Genomic DNA, 23,103 nt, shown 5'->3' with positions numbered 1-23,103 from the left:
TACATTTCAGACTAAGGTGATCTAAGCCTTCCCATCTTTTTTGAAAGCTGGGGGCCGTCTTTACATGTCTTACAAAGTGATCAGTTTTCACAGTATTGGTAATATTCAACTTGTCTTAAGTGTTTCAATTCAAACAAAAAGCTGTGAAGCACAATAAGATTTAGTCTCCCCGACAAGAGATGCATATATTGGATTTTACTCTGTACCAAAACCTCATGCTTTTTCTTGATTTTTCTATGTAAGCACATGCCTAATTAAAGTTCTTACAGTTTATATTATTGTGATGAATGAGACAAAATCTTTTATGCAAACAGAATAGTGTTAAAGAGCTTCTGTAGCAGACAACCTTAGTGTACTGTACCAAAAGTGGTGATGTAAAAAGGGAGATACAACTCCATCCTTTAGATATGAAAAATTGAAATATCCATTGATGACCAATGAAAGCCTTAATTGAGAAGATGAATGCATCTAAGCTGACCACAGATTCCATTATAACCTGATGTTTTCCACCTACTTTGCCAGGTAAGATCTTCTGGTTACTCTTTTTCTCTTTTTATCCATAATATAATTTGCCACCTCGGCATCCCTATATAAGGAGGGTAACTTTCTTAGGTTGTGGCAACCATAAATGGCTTCCAAACTAACCATGCACCAAGACGAACTGCGCAGAGGGCAATGGCTTGAAGAGGAAGATGAGAGTCTGGTTATGATTATAGCCATGTTAGGAGAACGTCGTTGGGATGCGTTAGCAAAGGCTTCAGGTATAATTTGGCTATGCCGAAATGTTAAAACTTTAAACTGAAACGTATGTGTGCTTGGTATGACGAAAGTCATTTGATAAGAAACATTTTCTGGTAACCATACACTACTAAAAGATGACTAACTCATGAAAACATTTTCCTGAAATATTACTTCTGTTTTACCAAACACACCCGAAGCATTAAATAACTGTGTTGGAATATGCTTTAATGCAGGGCTGAGGAGGAGTGGGAAAAGCTGCAGATTGCGATGGTTGAACTATCTCCGTCCCAATCTAAAGCACGGTCATATTACTGCAGATGAAGAACATCTGATAATCCAACTTCAGAAACAGTTTGGAAACAAGTAAGGCTTTTTCCTTCTTCATAAGAATTTTTAATGCTTTACAACAAATTAATTGTCTTTCTGCCATCTAAACGCAGAAAGAATCTTTTCCTGTTTCCAGGCCAAGATTGTTTCACTTGTTTACTTAATTCTTTTTACTAAATTTACAGGTGGTCAAAGATTGCTGAACAATTGCCAGGAAGAACTGATAACGAAATCAAGAACTACTGGAGAAGTCATTTAAGAAAGAAAGCACTAAAATACGAACAAGGTCTACAAGATTCTGCTTTAACTTTTATATACTGCACTATAAAAAAACTTTTATACTATCAGTGTACTTCACATGTTATTATTATGGATTGTCTGCTTTATTTTTTCAAGCATTTAAGCTAGTTCCACTTATTTATGAACAGTTAATTACCTGTAACTATCCTTTAGGTAATCTGATAGTGTAAAAGTTCTTTCACGCAATTAGTTTATATAAGTTAATGTCTGTTCCCTTCCCGTGCCGTTTCTCACAAATTATTGGTTTCATGTGACAGAATCCTTTGGCAGTAACACAAGTAATTCAGAACAACAATCATCAACTTTGAAAAGTGACACAGTCCCTTCTTCTCATAGTGATGACTACTTTTCTGGAAAAGGAGATTGTTCCTCTGCTTATTCTTTGGCATACTCTTCAAATGACACAACATTATTGGATTGGATTCCAAGTTGGTCATATGAACAAAGCAGAATGGAGCATCATATGTACTTTTGCAGCTCAAACCTATGTTTTTGTTATCCTCCATAGACCTCCCAAGCTTCTAGCTTCGGGTTCGGCCGATCCTACTAGCTTTAGTCCAAAGTTCAAACCTTGTATTTGTATAAAATAAATTCACTAAATATGTACAAAACTTAAATTCAGAATTCTGTTGCTAACACTTGACGTCGCTATCCTATAATTCAGAACTCATAGAGTTTAAATCCTGATTCCGCCTCTGCTCCCAAGACAATACTATTACTACGCAGTGGCGGACCCAGGTGGTGGCTAGCGGGTTCAACTGAACCCGCTTCGCCAAAAAATAATAATGTATATATATATAAATTAGAATTAAAACTATATAAATTTTGTATAAATATTTTATTTGAACCTACTTGACAACTATTATTTTACGACTAAAGTTATGTACTTCTAAAATTGAACTCGCTTGCACAAAATCCTGGATCCCCCATTGTTACTACGTTGGAAGGTTCACATTACCTCTGGGGACAATAGTTAAATCCATAGTACTGTTTAATTTTATCTGTAGAAATGTGAAGAATCTTGATCTGTATACAGCGGCGTATGCACCTTATCTCAAGTGGTGTCACGTGACACCGTTTTGTCAATTGTTTTTGTAAATATGTACGTATAAATAATAAGAAAAATAAAAATATTGAGTATAAATATAAAAAAAATGACGCTTCTTGTCGTTATAGTGATTTATTTATTTGTTCACTTCTTCAAATGATGACACCGCTTATAAAAGTCTATATAGACAACTTGAATGTACATTCTAATGGAAGAAAAGGACAAAAAAAAAAAAGACAGCCTAAACACCCATTTCGACATAATACTATCTCCTGTTTTTTGCTTATAGTTTCGTGCACTGATAGCATATATGTCTGTTCGAGCCGGAGTCAGGATTTGAAGTTTATGAGTTCAAGATTCTAGATCGTTTAAGTTTGTGGGTTCTAAATTAATACTTTATACATATTCAACAGATCACTTAAGACAAATATAAGGTTTGAACAAAAGCTAATGGGTTCGTCGGAATCTGTAGCTCGTGCGCTACCTCCGCCCCAGTGTTTACAATAATAGGTAACTCTTAAAAATCAAGCCCAACATGATTATGTGAAAAGTAGTGTGAGAACCTGCTAACTGTATTGCGGAAGCCAAATGTATATAGTGTGAATGAGTCACAACTACTATACCAAAAATTATGACAACCACTAAATAATAAACAAGACAATAAGACAACAATAAAAGAACACCAGAATTTACGAGGTTCGGCCAATTTTGCCTACTTCCTCGGACACAATCAATATTTTATTCCACTCCAAAATTACAAGTGAAATAATACTAAAGAGAGAAGATACAAATGCCTTAAGAAGATAAAAAGGCAAATGAGAGGTGTGTTTAAATCCTAAACATTAGGCCTCCTTTTATAGGGTGAAATTCCCATTCAAAATTGTCATCCACCGATGTGGGACTTTTGACAATTTCAACAAATCTCCACCTTGGCAAAATTCCACATCTTCAATTTTCTCTCAATAACAAATTTTGGTTGTGTCTTCATCTTCAATCTTTAGTGTTCAACAATATTGATCAAATCCAAACAATGTTGAAACTTGACCGCAGTCACCACTTTTGTCAGCATATCAGCAGGGTTCTCCGTAGTATGAATTTTCTTCACCGTGACTCCACCTTCTTCTATGATTTCTCGTACGAAATGATACCGAACATCAATGTGCTTCGTCCTTGCATGATAAACTTGGTTCTTCGCTAATTGAATAGCACTTTGACTATCACAAAAAATTATAATATTTTTTTTTCAATACCAAGCTCCTTTAGCAACCTCCGAAGCTAAATTGCCTCCTTCACAGCCTTTGTAATAGCCATGTACTCTGCCTTTGTTGTAGACAAAGTAACTGTTGACTGCAAAGTAGACTTCCAACTAACTGGTGCCTTTGCAAAAGTAAACACATAACCAGTAGTTGACCTTCGTTTGTCCAGATCACCCGCAAAATCTGAGTCACAATATCCAACTACAGACCGATTGCCTTCCTGCTCAAAAACTAACCCAACATCTACAGTACTATGAATATACCGTAGAATCCATTTCACAGCTTGCCAATGCTCCTTTCCTGGATTATGCATATATCTGCTAATAACTCCAACGGCTTGTGAAATGTCAGGTCTCGTACAAACCATTGCATACATCAAGCTACCAACAACATTTGCGTATGGTACCCTTGACATATACTCCTGTTCAGTTTCATCCTTTGGCGACATAGTAGTACTTAGCTTAAAATGGGGAGCAAGTGGCGTACTAATTGGCTTAGTCTTCTTATCTATGCCAAAATACTGTAGTACTCTCTTTAAATATTCTTTCTGAGATAAACAGAGTTTCTTTGAACGTCTATCTCTTATTATCTCCATGTCAAGAATTTTCTTTGCCTCACCCAGATCCTTCATTTCGAACTCCTCCTTCAGTTGAATCTTTAACTTATCAATTTCTTCCGAATTCTTGGAAGTTATCAACATATCATCAACATATAGGAGAAGATATACAAAGGAACCATCATTAAGTTTGCGCAAATACACACAATGATCGTATTTGCTTCTCTTGTACCCTTGCTGCAACATAAACTTGTCAAATCGCTTGTACCATTGTCTAGAAGATTGTTTCAATCCGTACAATGATTTTTCAAGTTTGCATACCATATTTTCTTTTCCAGCAACTTTGAATCCTTCTGGCTGATTCATGTAGATTTCCTCCTCCAAGTTTCCTCCATCTGAACTAGTTCCAAATTCAACTGTGCTACCAAAGCCAACATAATTCTAATGGAGGAATGTTTTACAACTGGAGAAAATACTTCATTGTAATCAATTCCCTCCTTCTGAGCATATTCTTTGGCCACCAATCTTGCTTTGTAGCGAACATCTTCTTGGTTAGGAAATCCTTCTTTCTTTGCAAATACCCATTTGCACCCAATTGTTTTCTTTTCCTTCGGGAGATTGGCCAATTTTCATGTATGATTCTGATGAAGGGACTGCATTTCTTCATTCATGGCAATCCTCCACTTATCTTCTTCTGAACTTTGGATTGCGTCTTTATAAGTGGTAGGAACACCATCAGCTACAATTGAGGTTGCGCAAGCAACCGTCTCTATGAGACGAACAGGTTTCGTTATTGTCCTTTTTGGCCTGCTGGTTGCTATTGATTCAAGTTGTTGTCGAGGTTCCTGAGTTGGAATCTCCCTCTCTACTGGCTCTTCTTCCAGAGGGTAATCTTCATTAGTTTCCTCCTCTGCTTCTTGTGTAGAAAAAATAAATTTTCCCTCAAACTCCACCTGCTTTGATGCACCACCAGTTTGTTTGACATCTTCAACTGTCACCTTATCTGTTGTGGCAGATTCATCAAAGCTAACATCTCTGCTGAATATAATATTCCTTGTCTCTGGATACCATAAGCGGTATCCTTTGACTCCAGAAGTAATCCCCATAAATATAGCCTTCTTTGCTCTCGGATCCAATTTTGACTCTTTCACATGATAGTATGCAATTGAGCCAAACACGTGCAAAGAGTCATAATCTACAGCAGGTTTTCCATACCATTTTTCAAATGGTGTCTTGCCATCAATAGCAGCAGATGGTAGACGATTAATGAGGTGGCATGCATATGTAATTGCCTCAGCCCAAAATTCTTTGCCCAAGCCAGCATTGGACAACATACACCGTACCTTCTCCAGTAAAGTCCGGTTCATACGTTCTGCCACTCCATTCTGTTGTGGTGTATTTCTGACAGTGAAGTGTCGGACGATGCCATCATTTTCACAGACCTTATTGAAATGATCATTTTTGTATTCACCTCCATTGTCTGTGCGAATACACTTGATCCTCCTGCCTGTTTGATTCTCCACCATCGTTTTCCATTTGAGAAAAATTCCCAACACTTCATCTTTCCTCTTCATTGTATACACCCACACTCTTCGGGAAAAATCATCAACAAAGGTTACAAAATAGTGCTTCCCACCCAATGAAGGTGTTTTGGAAGCACCCCAAACATCAGAGTGTACATAATCCAAAATGCCTTTAGTATTATGGATCGCTGTACCAAATTTAACCCTTGTCTGTTTTCCTTTGACACAATGCTCGCAAAACTCCAAGTTGCAAGTCTTTACGCCTTTTAATAATCCTTGATTAGATAGAGCTTTCAAGGATTTCCCTCTAGCATGTCCCAAGCGCATGTGCCATAGCCTGGTTGCTTCTGCCTCTTTGTCATCACTGGATGTCACTGTTGCTGTCCCAATAACTGTACTACCACGATAGCGGTACATATTATTGTTCTTCCGATTGGCCTTCATTATCACTAGTGCACCGGAGCATATTCTCATCACTCCATTTTCTGCAATGATTTTGAACCCTTTTGATTCTAGGGCTCCCACAGAGATGAGATTCTTCTTCAAACCCGGTACATATCGAATATCTGTTAATGTTCTAATCATTCCATCATGGCTTCTTAATCTTATTGAACCAACGCCATATGAGGTAAGATGGTTGTTATCCGCTGTGTGGATGACTCCATATTCTCCTTCTTGAAAATTCACGAACCAGTCCTTGTTGGGACACATATGATAGCTACAAGCTGAGTCCATCAACCATATGTCTGATGATGTTGATAACTCTGTTGTAACTAATGAGAAGTCTGAATCATCACAATCAGCTACATTTGAATCCATAATGGCCTTTCCATTATTATGTCTGGCCTTATTCTTCAACTTCGGACAGTCTTTCTTCCAGTGCCCCTTTTCTCGACAAAAGGCACATTCATCTTTGCTAGGTCTAGATCTCAACTTGGATCTTTCCTTCTTAGTCCTCGTTTGATTTTGAGGACAACCCCTCACAATTAGTGCTTCTCCTTCTCCGCCCATCTGTTTTTCTCCCTTTCTTTGTTCATAGCTGTACAAAGCCGAACAAACTTCTCTGAGAAACATTTCATCATTTTCATGGAGTAGAGTAGTTTCAAGGTGCTCGTACTCATTAGGAAGTGACCCCAACAACATCAAGGGCAAGTCACCATCATCAAAAGTTACATCTATATTTTGCAAATCTGTGACCAACTTATTGAAACTGGTGATATGTTCATTCATTGTGGTACCAGGAACATAGGTGAAGCGAAACAGTCTTTTCTTCATGTACAATTTATTTTGACTGTTTTTTTTCAAAAATTTATCCTCCAGTGCTTTTCATAATTTACTTGCAGAAGTTTCCTTTGTGTATGGATATTTCTGCTCTCTAGCAAGGTAGGATCGAATGGTACCGCAAGCAACACGATTGATAATTTTTCAATCTTCTTCTCCAATAACATCTGGCTTCTTTTCTTCAATGGCAAGATCTAGCCCTTGTTGAAATAGAACATCTAGAACCTCGCCTTGCCACATCCCAAAATGTCCTGACCCGTCAAAAATTTCTAACGCAAATTTCGCATTTAACACAATTCTTGTCATAAGCGAAGATGCCAACGATGACGTATTATTGACACTTGATGTAGATTCTTCTTGTTTATCGTCTCCCATTTTGACACAAATATTATTTAGTAGCTGACGACACAAATCAAGATTATTTTCTTTCTGGTGTAGAAGATCAGACTAAGCTGCAACCACAGAGCATACTCAGACAGAACCTTGACTCGGTTACCAAGATAGATCTTTTCTGATGTGGAAGATCAGACTATGCTGCAACTACAGAGCATACTTAGACAGTACCTTGGCTCTGATACCAATTGTTGCGGAAGCCAAATGTATATAGTGTGAATGATTCACAACTACTATACCAAAAATTATGACAACCACTAAATAATAAACAAGACAATAAGACAATAATAAAAGAATACCAGAATTTATGAGGTTCGGCCAATTTTGCCTACTTCCTCGGACACAATCAATATTTTATTCCACTCCAATATTACAAGTGAAATAATACTAAAGAGAGAAGATACACATGCCTTAAGAAGATAAAAAGACAAATGAGAGGTGTGTTTAAATCCTAAACATTAGGCCTCCTTTTATAGGGTGAAATTCCCATTCAAAATTGTCATCCACCGATGTGAGACTTTTGACAATTTCAACAAACTGCACTGACAATGAAAAAATTCTTTACACTGTTGGTGTGTATATATTTTAAATCTTTAAGCTTTTCATACTTGTTTTCTTATCCTGTGAATTAAACATGTACAAGGATAAACAACAACAACCCAATATAATTCCACTAGTAGGGTCTGGGGAGGGTAGTGTGTACGCAGACCTTATCCCTACCATGAGGTAGAGAGGCTGTTTCCAATAGATCCTCGGCATCCTTCCCTCCAAGAACTCCCCACCTTGCTTTTGGGGTGATTGTAACTCACAACCTCTTGATTAGAAGTGAAGGTTGCTTACCATCAGAGCAACCCCTCCGATAAAGAAAAAGAATAATAATGCAAGGGGACGTTTAAAAGGAAGATGATGAGGACTAACAGACCTTTCTACAATTATTAATGAACTTATCGTCAGCTTTACCAGTTTGACTGAAATCATAGCTGGTGGATAAATTCTGTGTTTAAAATTAAAAAAGAGAAAACAAAAATCACAAGAGCTGCTTAGTACAGGTTTATTGGCTTATAATCCACAGAAAAGCTATTAAATACTTCAAAATTTCCCTCTTTTTTAGTGGGATAGCTTGCACAAACAAATACTCCACTTATTTTTAAAGTAATGTGGAAAACGTTACATAAAAAATAAATTTATAGTTCGGCACAAATCTCTTTCTATCCCCTCGAGCACTCGGTAGAAGAAGAGGAATCAAATCATACAGACTCAAATCCAATCCTTCGCTCTCACAGTCAGTTCTTGGGTTTGATCTCCAAAACACACTAAAGATTGAAACATTTATTCACAACGGTACCTAAAATAGTCTTAGATGAAAACAAAATGGTGAAATAATGGTTTTAAAAACGATCGAACTACAGTCAAATTTGTCAATTCATTGAAATAAAAATCACGTTCAGAAATTAACATTTATTTAATATATGCATAATTAATTATTTACTCTTGGGCAACCTTTCCACCAGCACTACAAACTACTTAATAATAATATGATGCCTTTATTCTATTATTTATGTGCCCGTCTTACTGATTTGCGAATCTTCATGCTTCTTTTAAAATTTTTGGTTCTAGATTTGCATGCATTTCCTAATTTTCTTAAGGTCATCTAAGCTCGTTAAGTACAGTCATCAATAGAGGCGGAACCATAATTTTAATTTTATAGGTTCTAAAATTTAAAACGATGAATTCAAGTCCTAATGAGTTTGATTTGAATTTAATGTGTGTACATACTTAATGAATTTTTTAATATAAATACATTGTTTAAACAAAAACTATTGAAGTGTCTCACATCGGTCTCCGTCACCAACAATAGAAAATATTAATGTGCATCCATCACGATATATAATCAATCTGTGGTTAATTAATAAGTAATCCATACACACTGAACTTTCCAATAGATAGGAGCCATATGCTTCTAACTTATAAGATGATGATAGCACTGCTTAGCCATATGCTGCAAATTCTATGATAATGATAATGCTGATAAACTAAAAATCTATTTTTTTTAATCATTGGATAATGATCTGAAACCAAATCTGTCCTGCTAAAAGCACTAACATAATATATCTCCTATATACCATCTATAGGATTTACAGAAAGCAAGTTAGATACTTAATTACCTAGACGGGATCAATGGGCGTCAAGAAGGCCATGGCCTAGCTGAGGACCTCCATTAAGAAAAAAAAGTAAGCAAGTTAGGGTGTGTTTCGTGTAACGGAAAATATTTTCTGTGAAAAATGTTTTCCAAGAAAATATTTTTTTGAAAAAAAAATAGTAATTTTATTCATTTTCCGGTGTTTGGTACGCAAATTAAGGAAAATAATTTTTCAAGAGTATTCATAAATAATTTAGATACAATAAACATGAATTCATAAATTTTCGAACCAACAACCTTTCGAACCCACAAATTTCATAAACTTTCGAACCGCGAAATATCAAACTCGTAAACTTTATAATTTCTAAACTCGTAAACTTCCAAACATATAAACTTCCGAACTCATAACTTTAGAACTTGTAAAATTTCGAACCTGTAAACCGAAAGATGAAAAAAGTAAAACTGAAAATATATTAAAAAAATATTTTTTTTCCGCGGGAGGGTGGGTGCAGAAAAACGAAAAAACAGAAATTTGAAATTACAAAAAAAAAAAGTAAAAAAATAAATTTGCGGGGTGGGGGGTGCAGAAAAAACAGAAATTTAAAAATTACAAAAAAAAAAGTAAAAAAAATATATTTTTTTTGTGCGTGGTGAGGGCAGTGGTGCAGAAAAACGAAAAAACCGAAATTTGAAATTACAAAAAAAGTAATTTTTTTTATTTGCGGGGGATGGGGGAGGGGAACTGAAATTTAAAAAAAAAAGAAGCCTTTTTGGAGAGAGGGATGGGGCTAGGTGTGTGGGTGTGTGGTGGTTGTGTGAGGGTGGAGAAGGTTGAGAAAGAGTTTTGGAAAATATTTTTCTTTCTCTTGATAAAGAAAATATTTTCCTCCAATTGGAGGAAAATGAGTTCATAAGGAAAATGTTTTCCAAAATATTTAAGCCAACCGAACATAGAAAAATTGGAAAATATTTTCCTTCATACCAAATACACCCTTAGACTATCCACTTATAATACCGCCTCGCCCCTAGTACGTGTCATGGTCAAACGGGCGCCACCAATGCTCTTTGAAAGCACTACTGATAAATGATGAAAAAAGCATATTGTTGAGTATGTTTGCATATTATTTCTTATGTGAGTCGCGGGAGGTTACATGTTTATAAACATATATGCTCATTACATGTTTATTGTGTGTAGGAATGAATTTGGATGGAAGTTGGCAAGAATTGATGCAAAAAGAGTAGAGATACAAGAGTTGGGAGCATGCCACAATTGATGCATTGCATGAAGGTAGGCACGAAATGGCCTAGGAGATGAACAAAAAACAACGAAGTATAGAGGTTGGCACTAGACCTGGCATGCGAAAGAACAAAGAAGAAGAAAAAAATAGCTGGGAGCGTGCTAGAAATCGCGCGTTGCACCAACTCTAGAACGCGACTCAACTTATCCTTTTCGAATTAGGAAAGATCAAGGATGCCTCACATCAACCCTAATTAATATAAATATATTATAAAACGTCATTTTGAAGGGGAAGATACTACTTTAGGGTAAGACAACACCCAAGGAGGTACGAATACGTGAGAAGCAAGGAGGAAGATTCAACCACGAGTTTTTTCCCTTCTTCTTCCTACTTTTGATTGTTGGTTATGACTTTTAGTATTGTAGTTTTACATACTATTATGAGTAGCTAATTTATTATATAGCGTTTTGATGGAAGCTCTTGGAGGATGAATTCTTGTTATGTTTGAATATAATTTAACCTTTGGAGTTATCTACTTGTTCAACTACGTGCTTATTTCAGTTGATTGAATGATCATCGATTGAATGTGCCTATTTATTATGTGTTGCTTGAGAAAGGACACATATTTAGGTGGTCGTTAAACGTCATTCCTAAGGTATATGAGAGATCAATACGACGAGTTTAAAAGCGGGATTAGAGATAACGAAGTTTTGACATGATCATAATGAGTGGTGAAAAAGTATGAGGTAGCGTAATTCGAGAGAATATGACTAGTAAATTATTATAGTTGCTCGAGAAAGAATTATGATAAGTCGAGTGCTAATGATCAGTAAGGAATAATTAAGCGAATAATTAAGCAAAATTATAGAAGATATTGGGGAATTCATAACTCTAGACCTCCTTAATTTAGTCTCCAACCCTTAGTATCTTTAGTTATTAATTTAGTGCTTTAGTTTATTAGTTAATTAGTTAGATATAAGAATCTTAATATTTATAACTTAGGAATTGATCGACCTTGTCTTCTTAGTGATACTGAACAGTTATAGTGAAACCTTAGTTATCTGTGGGATTTGACTCTAGACTCTTAGACCGGATTGTATTTGCAGTGACAACTTATTCTTCTTAGGACTAGAGTTGGGCGTGATCAACTACTGCCCATAATAATAAGTGAAATTAATAACTTGAAATTTCGACACGTAAACTTCTTGCAACTACAAAGTAACCCTTTAAAATAAGTGGATTAGTAACTTGTAAAAGTAGGTATACATGTAACTTGCTAAAATATATTAGGTGATCTAATTGTATAAAAATTCTTTTACAACATCAATATATATAAGTTAAATTCGTTGTATATTATTATATGTTGATGAATGGAATAAAAAATCTCACATCATACTAGGATGAGATCCATGGTCTCCTTATAAGCTTAGGCAATCCTTCTCTCTTCGAACTAACTTTTGGAGTTTGAATTAAGCCCAAACGCTTATATTTAATATGATATCGGAGCCAGGCTCATAGTCGATGTGGCCACCAAAAGGGGGTCCGAATGCCCCCGAACCAATTGAACATGGGTGAAAATACCCCCGGTCCATGATTGTGCATGCTCCAGACCGGACAGTGGAACCCCCGATAGAGTGTCTGGATTTGGGTGTGAGGGGGCGATGAATGAAATGAATCCCACATTAGACCAAGATGAGATCTCCGATCTTCTAATTATAAGGCTTGGACAATCCTCCTCCCTTCGAGCTAGCTTTTTGGGTGTGAGTTAGGCCCAAGGCTTATATTTAACATGGTATCAAAACTAGGCCTGTAGTCTGTAACGACCCGGCCAGTCGTTCAGAGAGTTATTGCCAAATTTCCCTCATTCTTGCTTCTTTATGTGCTGGTCGGGGTGAAAAATTAGGTATCGGGGTCAGAATAGAATTCCGGAATTGGGAGTAGGTTCATAATTTTATTTGTGAAGTGTGTAAAAAATTTGAGGTCATTTGGATGTGGTTTGATAGGTTTCGGCGTCATTGGCGAATTTTGGAAATTTAGAAGTTCTTAGCCTTGAATTCGAGGTTGATTTGGTGTTTTGGTGTTGTTTTGGGTGTTATGGAGGTTCGACTAAGTTCAGGTAGTGATATATGACTTGTTGGATTTATTGGTTGAGGTCCCGAGGGCCTCGGGTGAGTTTCGGATAGGTTTGGGTTGTGTTGCGCTCGTTTTTCTTATGTTTCGACGCCGTTTCTTCAAGCATAAATGATATCATATTGAAAAAAAGAGCTCTTATTTCCTTTTTGATTAAAACATTAGATCCGTATCATAATTATAGACCCGTAGCAAAATGAATCGTCGAATTTGGACGTCGTATGAAGATTTTATGGTCATTTTACTAAGAATTAGGTTGCCAGATTTTTCAGATTAATTACTAAATTGTCACTGACGCTGTATTTAAAAATCTGCACTATTTGCAAATATTAAAACCTACATATCTCATTCATTATAAGGTCAAATTGAGTGATTCAAAAGCCTAACTTGAATAGAATTTTACAAGGAATCCATTGGAGTTATAAAAAGCAAGTTTAGGGATTGTTTGGAATGAGAAACGAGGCAGAATAGCTGGCAGAAAAATATATAAAACAAGAGTTTGTTCATTCGGTCATATTTTGAGTTAGGGAGCTCGGATTTGGGCGATTTTGGAGGCGATTTTCACCATAGGGATTGGGGATAAGTGTTCTCTACTCGGTTTTGGTTATATTTCATGAATCCATCTTCGTTTTTGGGATTTAATTGATGATTTCAAAGTGAAATTGAGGGAGTTAGGGCTTGAGTTTTGGAGAGTTTTAGGTAGAGATTTGAGGGACCAAACGGAGTCCGATTTTGATAAATTTTATATGGTTAGACTCGGTATAGGACGAGGGTTCTAATTATGCCATTTTTGATTGGTTCTGAGACGTAGGCCTAGGGGCCGGGTTTTGGCCGATTTCGGATTTTTGGCATATTTTATAGTTTTTTTGTGAAATTCAAATTTTTAGCACATGTTGATAGTAGTATTCTGATTTTGGTTAGATTCAGAGCTTTTGGAGACCGAGTCCAGAGACGAGGGCATCCCAGAGTAGGATATCCACGCTAGGTGACGGGCGTGTGGGTGTATACCTCGAGGGATTGAGACTTGGTCTGTCCCGTGAGGCCTCATGGCCATCATCTGTGTTTACGTAGTTACTTGATGTTGAACTTGTCTACCTTCATGTTAGAGATCATGCTTAGGCTTTATTGATACTCACATTATTTGTACTCAGTCATAGAAATTATTGTACATGTTTACCTTAGTCTCTATTATTTGCTAATATGCTGTGATAATTGATGTGGTTTGCGTTCCCTTATTTGTTGATGATGGTGAGGCTAGTGAGGTATATGATTGAGTGAGGCCGAGGGCCTGGTTGTGAGGATATTAATACCATAGCGCGTGAGTTGTCCTCGTAGCACGTGAGTTGACCGTGCGGGTCCAGGTACTGATACCATAGCGCGTGAGTTGTCCGCGTAGCACGTGAGTTGACTGTGCGGATCCAGATATTGATATGATGGCACATGAGTTGTTCGTGCTTAGGGCTTGGGTTTTGGGAGCCCCTCCGGAGTCTGTACACACCCCCAGTGAGCGTAGAGTGTTGAATATTTTGAGTGTTGAGTGCTGAGTGCGAGTGATGAGTGATGAGTGATGGAGTGACAGTGCTGTGAGGTTGTATTTATTTGTGTTGTTGCTGCATTTATCTGTTAAACTTCTTTGTGGCATTTACTGAGTTATGGAATTTACCTATTTATTTCTGTTTATTTTTAAATTGTGAAAATAAATAATTGGACTGTTTTACTTAGCTCGTCACTACTGCTCAGTTCCTTAGTTATTTCTGTTACTACTGAGTCGGTTGTACTCATACTACACCCTGCACTTTATGTGCAGATCCAGGTGAGTTAGAGCGCGGCGATCGTTGAGTTCAGGCCGGCTATCTGTGGAGATTGCAAGGTAGTTGCTAGCGTCCGCAGGACCTTGTTACTTCTTTTGTCATTTCTTCTTTTGGACAGTTAGACAGTTTATATATCTTAGTTTGTAGTTTTAGACGCTCATGACTTAGTGACACCCCGATATTTGGGGGCTAGTTTCCGTATTTTTCTATATTATATTTAGAGTTGATTTAGTTTATGAAAAATTTAAATGTTAAAATATTTTATTAAATTCTTATAACCGGTTTAGTAGTAATATTTTGGGAAGTAGGCTTGCTTTGTAACACGATAGGCGCCATCACGACCATGGTTAAGTTTTGGGTTGTAACATAGTCGATGTGGGTCCTCATTCTATCCCCTCACCAATTGAAGGGGGTGGAAATACCCCTGGTCCATGATTGGCCATGTTCCAGTCCGGACAGTGAAATTTCGGATAAAGAATGTATGGATTTGGGAGTGATGGGAGAGGGGGTGATGAATTGAATGAATGTCACATCCAAACAGGATGAGATCCTGATCTCCTTATATGGCCTGGGGCAATTCTCCTCCTTTCCAACTAGATTTTATTAGGCCCAAATATTAACTTAACGTATGTTATTATATGAACTCTTATCTCCTCTGTCATTCAAGTCCTTTCCCCTTTCCGTTTTATTGTTTGTAGAGAGAGAGAAGTTTTTACTTTGTGGAGAATCTAGAACTAAAGTGAAATTTGATCCTTAACAAGCTAGATTAAAGTACGCAGCTGGGATAGTGGACCTGAAGCTTTTAGAATTATCCCTTCCAGAGTTCGTGCAAATCAATTTGGATTTTATTTGATATTAAAATTGCCAAAAGTGACTTTGAAAATTTTCGAGTTAGTTGAAAAAGGAATACGAAAAAAAATCATGGAATGACGTACATCTTTACCTCCTTCTTATCATTAACTATTAGGAATACTAGTTTAGGGTACGCGCTTTGCACGTGTACCTCATCTCAGGTAGATTTTACAAAAATATTATAAATATTATTTTACAATTTGTGTTTGATTACATAATAAAAGTTAAAAGAAAAAAGTTTAAAATCATAAACATGATGATTAATGCCAATCTTATTTAGCTAACTTAATAAAGAAATAACTCTATCCCATAGAAGTCATTAAATAATACCTTATTTTTAGTTCTACTAAAAATAAGGTATTAACTGTAATTATAGTTTTATTCAACACGAACTGCACTTATGAAGGATAAAAGTTGATCAATATTTCATGTTAGACTTTCTTGTTTGTATGATAGTATTGATATAAATAGATAGATTATACTCATCTTCAAAAGAAATTTAGTGCAAACATGGATCCTTAAACTATATTCCATCAAAATTATTGTGAAATTTAATTAGCTAATTTCAAATTTTTGAATATTAAACAACTCTTACTTGTTATTTTACCTTAGAATTATTTGTTAAAGGAATTTTTACTTTTGGTTAGGTTCATTTTTAGAACTTCAATAGTTATTTTATACTTTCAGATTATTTGTTTTTCAAAATTAACTATCTAGGTAATTTTAAAAAATAATTCTTGACACCTCAATAGCTAATGCTTATAAAACTAAAATCCTTGTTGTTTCCAATAAATAATTTATTTGCATTTATTTATATTTTAAAGTTTTATAGATTTTTAGGTTTGTTTTGTGTCTTGAGGAAGAAACATACTCATAGTTATAAAATAAACTATATGTCTACCTAAAGTGAGAGGGTTAACATTTTTGGAGTTAAGATCACTTTATTATATATGGAAGAAATATACTACGGACGAATAGTTATTTTATCCAATTCAAATAAGGAAAGTATTTAAATATATTTTAAATTTTAGTTTAACTTTAGATTCCTAAATAGTATGAGAGACTTCAAATAAGATAATATTTAATAGTAGAAATTTTATTAATTTCATAATTATAAATATTAGAAAAATAGTTAATTTAATAATTTTATCTAGTGTGATCGCTATTTTAAAGGCTAAAAAGGATGAATGACATTTCGCTAAGGGTTTTCGTACTTTTAATATGCTTTACGCTACATGCATTGCGCGTGTAACCTACCTAAATGAGTATTAATTTTTTTTAAAAAAATTATATAAATATTATTTTTGAATTATAAAATAAGTGCGTAAATTTATTTTTAAAAAGAATATTGAATTTTATAGCGAACTTAATAAGGAATATTTGTACCTTCGTTCTCTATGTTTTCTTTTAGCTCTTTTAACTAATACCTTAAATTACTTGTGAATAACTGTGTCACGACCCAATCTCACCTATAGGTCGTGATTGTGCCCAACACTACAGCTAGGCAAGCCAACTAATAAATTAAGCATCCATTGATAAAATTTAAAACCAAAAAAATATAAACACAAATTCTATCAATGTGTGTGTCAAGACCTGGTGTCACAAGTGAATGAGCATCTTGTAGATTATGCAAAACTCCAAATACTGTCTGAAATGAAATAGACAAAATGTAAATATAAGAAGAGATACTGGTAGCTACAGAACGGCTCAGAAAGGCACCTCACCACTATGCCTCAGGATGACGTGGGTATGTGATGATAGATCCTCCACTAGTACCTGTCTCAGATCCTGCACAAAAAGTGCAGCAAGTGTAGTATGAGTACGTAAACAACGTGTACCCAACGTGTACCCAGGACGTACGGCCCGATCCAGAGTATCGTGTACACTGCCGAGGGACGTGCGGCACGATCCATAGATGCATCTATCCTGCCGAGGCGTTCGGCCCGCTCCACAAGAAAGGAGGACATTTTTATGTGCCTCCGGAAGGAGAGTATATTTATTATAAGATAAATTCGGGAGGAGAACAATTTTTTTTAACAATTAATTGATTTAAACAGAAATCAAGCATATGAGATTTCCATCCTTTAATATCTTTATCTAACAATTCACAATATATTCATATATATCAATTAATATTAATTAATCAAAGAATACTATTTACACAAGTAATGCTTGCTTTGAGTCCTAAACTACCCGGACTTTAGCATTAATAGTTGCTACGCATGGACTCTCGTCATCTCGTGCGTACGTAGCCCCCACAATTAGCAATAATTATTTAATTTTAATCACTTATGAGGTAATTTCCCCCTCACAAGATTAGACAAGAGACTTACCTCGTCTTGCTCCAATTTAATCCACTATAAGGTCTTTTCCACGATTATCCAACTCTGTCTGGCCCGAATCTAGCCAAAATAATTCGATACAATCACTAAAAGTTATAGGAATCAATTCTATAAGAAAATACTATATTTTTAATAAAAATCCCGAAATTAATTAAAAATTCGTCCGTGGGGCCCACATCTCCGAATTTGGAAAAAGTTACAAAATTCGAAAACCCATTCAATTACGAGTCCAACCATACCAGTTTCACTCAAATCCGACTCCAAATCGATACCGAAATCTCAAAAAGTCATTTCTATGAGATTTCTAAATATTTTCCAAATTTAAATCTCAAAACACTAATTTATGGTGAAAACAATGATATACTTGTATATGTAGACCAAATCCGAGTTAGAATCACTTACCCCAATATTTTTCCCTTGAAAATCTGTCAAAAGTCGCCTCTGCTCAAGCTCAAGTTCGTCAAAAATGGTAAATGGGACGAATGTCCTCTGTTTTTATAACTTACAGCTCTGTCCAGTTCGATCAAGGAGCTCGATCTCGGGAGCTCGATTTTGGGAGATCGATCATGGGAGCTCGATCTTGGGAGCTCGATCTTGGGAGCTGGTCATGGCCTCGATCAAGCCTCGAGCCTGGGACATGGTCATGGCCTCGATCAAGTTCGATCTTGGGTCTTGATCCTGGCCCTCGGGCCTTGCCTTCGATCGTGGCTTCGATACTGAGCCTCGTCCCTGGCTTCGACTCAGGCCTCGATCGTGGGCTCGATATCTGGGTTCGATCTGGGGCTCGATCACAGCCCAGAATATACAGCAGAAGGGAAAATTTGCGGCAGCTTTTTAAGTCCAATTTTTGATCTGTTAACCATCCAAAACTCACCCTAGGCCCTCGGGACCTCAACCAAATATACCAACAAGTCCTAAAACATCATTCGAACTTAGTCGAACCTCTAAATCACATCAAACAACGCTAAAACCATGAATCATACCCCAATTCAAGCTTAATGAAACTAAGAGTTTTCAACTTCTGCATTCGATGTCGGAACCTATCAAATCAACTCCGATTGACCTCAAATTTTACACACAAGTCATAAATTACATAACGGGGCTATGAAAATTTTCGGAACTGGATTCCGACTCCGGTATCAAATAAAATTCCGAACACGCTCCTAAGTCCAAAATCACCATACAGAGCTGTTGGAATAATCAAAATTCTATTCTGGGGTCGTTTTCTCAAAATGTTGACCGAAGTCAAACTTAGCACTTTAAGGCCAACTTAAGGAACCAAGTATTCCGGTTTCACCTCAAACACTTCCAAATCCCGAACCAACCCTCTCCGCAAGTCATAAATCATTACAAGCACCTACGAGAAGTTTTATTTTAGGGAACAGGGTTCTAAAAGTTAAAATGACCGGTTGGGTCATTACATTCTCCACCTCTTAAACAAACGTTCGTCTTCGAACAAGTTTAGAATTGTACCTGGAGTGCTGAATGAGTGTGGATATCTGCTCCGCATGTCTTCCTCGATTGGTTGGCCCCTCAACTGGACTTTTACTGCAGAAATCCTCTTGGACCTCAACTAGCAAACCTATTTATCAACAATGGCAATTGGCTCCTCTTCATAACCCAAGCTATTATCTAGCTGATTTGTGCTGAAGTCTAACACATGTGATAGGTCGGCATGATACTTCCGGAGCATAGATACGTGAAAAACCGGATGAACTCCCGATAGGCCGGGAGGCAATGCAAGCTCATAAGCAACCTCCCCAACTCGTTTCAATACCTCAAATAGGCCTATAAACCTTGGGCTCAACTTGCCCTTCTTCCCGAATCTCATAATTCCCTTCATCGGCGAAACCTTCAAGAGAACTTTTTCACCTACCATAAATGATATATCACGCGCTTTCTGATCCGTGTAACTCTTTTGTCTGGACTGTGCTGTACGAAGTCACTCCTGAATCAACTTTACCTTTTCCAAGGCATCCCTTACCAAATCAGTACCATATAACTTAGCCTCACCTGGCTCAAACTATCCGATAGGTGAACGACATCGCCGACTATATAAAGCCTCAAATGGAGCCATCTCGATGCTGGATTGGTAACTGTTATTATAAGCAAACTCGGCCAAAGGCAGGAAATGATCCTACTGTCCTCCAAAGTCAATCACATATGCCCTGAGCATATCCTCCAAAATCTGAATTGTCCTCTCTGACTGTCCATCGGTCTGCGTATGAAAGGCTGTGCTGAGCTCTACACAAGTCCCCAACTCACTTTGTACTGCTCTCCAGAAATGTGAAGCAAACTGAGGGCCTCTATCTGATATGATGGAAATTGGCACACCGTGCAACCGAACTATCTCCTAAATATAAATCTGGGCCAACCTCTCTGAAGCATACGTAGTCACAACAGGAATAAAATGTGCCGACTTAGTCAACCTATCAACAATCACCCAAACTGCATCAAACTTCCTCAAGGTCCGCGGCAACCTAACTACAAAGTCCATAGTAATTCGTTCCCATTTCCACTCTGGTATATTCATCTGCTAAAGTAGGCCACCTGGCCTCTGGTGCTCATATTTAACTTGCTGGCAATTTAGACACCTAGATACATACTCAACTATGTCCTTTTTCATTCGTCGCCACCAATAATATTGCCTCAAGTCACGATACATCTTAGTAGCACCTGGATGAATAGAATACCGAGAACTGTGTGCCTCTTCCAGGATCTTTTTCCTTAGTCCATCCACATTAGGAACACATAGATGATCCTGGAGTCGCAGAACACCATCCGTTCTAATAGTAACTTCCTTGGCACCACCTCGTAGTACCGTTTCACGAAGAACCATCAAGTATGGGTCATCATACTGGCGAGCCTTGATCTGCTCAAATAGTGAAGATTAGGCCACCACACATGCAAGAACTTGGCTGGGCTCTGAAATATCCAGCCTCACAAGTTTGTTAGCCAAGGACTGAATATCCGAGGCTAATGGCCTTTCCTCTACTGAAATGAAAGCCAAACTACCCATACTCTCCGCCTTCCTGCTCAAGGCATCTGCAACCACATTTGCTTTGCCCGGATGATACAAGATAGTAATATCATAATCTTTTAGTAACTCCATCCATCTGCGCTGCCTCAAATTTAGATCCCTCTACTTGATCAAATGCTGCAAACTGCGATGATCAGTGTAAACTTCACAAGACACCCCATAAAGATAATGCCTCCAAATCTTTAGAGCGTGAACAATCGCAGCTAACTCCAAATCATGTACTGGATAATTCTTCTCGTGGGGCTTTAGCTGACGTGAAGCATATGCAATAACTCGCCTTTCCTGCATCAATACACAACCCAAGCCAATGTGTGACGCATCGCAATACATTGTATATATATTCCCGAACCAGATGGTAACACTAACACGGGTGCTGTAGTTAGTGCTGTCTTGAGCTTCTAAAAGCTTGACTCACAATCATCGGACCATCGGAACTGAACACCCTTCTGGGTTAATTTGGTCAAAGGTGTTGCAATAGATTAAAAACCTTCCACGAATCGACGATAATAACCTGCTAAACCCAGAAAACTCCCGATCTCAGTAGCCGAAGTGGGACGATGCCAATTTTGAACTGCCTCAATCTTTTTGGGATCAACTTTAATACCTTCGCCCGATATAATATGTCCCAAAAATGCTACAGACTCTAGCCAAAACTCACACTTAGATAACTTAGCATATAGCTTTTGTTCCCGCAATGTGTGAAGCACCACTCTCATATGCTGCTCATGTTCCTCCTTACTGCACGAATAGATTAAGATGTCATCAATGAAGACCATGGCAAATGAATCAATATATGGCATGAATACTCTGTTCATCAGATCCATAAACGCCGCCGGGGCATTAGTTAAACCGAAGGACATCACCAGAAACTCATAATGACCATATCTAGTCCGAAAAGCAGTCTTCGGAATATCCGAATCCCGAATCTTCAACTGATGGTACCCCGACCTCAAGTCGATCTTAGAGAATACCCTAGCACCCTGCAACTGGTCAAATAGATTATCAATACGCGACAACGGGTACTTGTTCTTAATAGTGACTTTATTCATTTGGCGATAATCAATACACATCCGTATTGTTCCATCTTTCTTTTTCACAAATAATACTAGTGTACCCCAAGGCGATACACTCGGTCTGACGAACCCTTTGGCTAGTAGCTCTTCAAGTTGTTCTTTCAATTCTTTCGGAGCCATGCGATACGATGGGATAGATATAGGCTGGGTATATGAAGCCAAGTCAATACAGAAATCAATATCACGATCAGGTGGCATACTTGGAAGATCTGACGAAAATACATCGGGGAACTCTCGAACTACAGGCATTGAATCAATAGCCGGAGTCTCTGCAGTAGTATCCCGAACATAAGCTAGATAAGCCAAATAACCCTTCTCAACTATGTGTTGAGCCTTTATAAAAGAAATAACTCGATTAAATGAACTAGCAGGCGAACACTTCCACTCCAGCTTAGGCAATGCTGGAATAGCCAAGGTAACAGTATTGGCATGACAATCTAGAATAGCATGATATGGAGATAACCAGTCCCATGCGCAGAATAATTTCAAAATTAGTCATCTCAAGCAATAGGAGATCTGCTCTAGTTTCATAACCATAGAATGTAATAATACAGGACCGGTAGATTCGGTTCACAACAACAGAATCGCCCACAGGAGTGGACACATAAACAGGAGTACTCAAGGACTCACGAGAAACACCCAGGAATGGAGCAAATAGAGATGACACATATGAATACGTAGATCCTGGATCAAATAATATTGAGGCATCTTTTCTACAAACAGAAATAATACCTGTAATCACGGCATCTGAGGCCTCTGCATCTGGTCTAGCCGGAAAAGCATAGAACCGAGCTGGAGCGCCAACTGTCTGGCCTCCGCCTGGATGACCTCTACCTCTAGGACGGCCCCTACCCACATGTCCTCCACTTCTGGGTGGTCAAACTACTGGTGGAGCAACTGGTCCGGTAAGCATAGGCTGCTGACCCTGCTGTACTGGTCTACCCCGAAGCCTAGGGCAAAACCTCCGTATGTGACTGGGATCCCCGCACTCATAATAACTCTCCGGTGCGATGGGCTGCTGACTAAGTGTCTGGCCCTGGGGACGTGAATAC

At 37.5% G+C, this 23,103-nt stretch overlaps 1 protein-coding gene across 2 annotated transcripts; it reads left to right on the top strand.

Annotated features, from left to right (window-relative positions):
* Nucleotides 1–383: 383 nt before the first annotated feature.
* LOC104089724 (transcription factor MYB27-like) lies at nt 384–2,055 on the top strand. Of its 2 annotated transcripts, XM_018768644.3 has the most exons (5): nt 384–522; nt 613–761; nt 975–1,104; nt 1,254–1,354; nt 1,626–2,055. In XM_018768644.3, exons 2-5 carry the CDS (start codon nt 629–631, stop codon nt 1,874–1,876), a joined length of 615 nt encoding a protein of 204 aa, XP_018624160.1. In that variant the 5' UTR covers nt 384–522; nt 613–628; the 3' UTR covers nt 1,877–2,055. The 2 variants fall into 2 exon arrangements, with proteins under 2 accessions (XP_018624160.1, XP_018624159.1); XM_018768643.3 differs by having other exon boundaries at nt 496–761.
* The last annotated feature ends 21,048 nt before the right edge of the window (nt 2,056–23,103 follow it).

This window comes from Nicotiana tomentosiformis, chromosome 2 (genome assembly GCF_000390325.3).
Source record: "Nicotiana tomentosiformis chromosome 2, ASM39032v3, whole genome shotgun sequence".
NCBI classification, from domain to species: Eukaryota; Viridiplantae; Streptophyta; class Magnoliopsida; order Solanales; family Solanaceae; genus Nicotiana; species Nicotiana tomentosiformis.
Note: the sequence above shows the minus strand (reverse complement) of the source record. Positions and strands in the feature narration are given on the sequence as shown.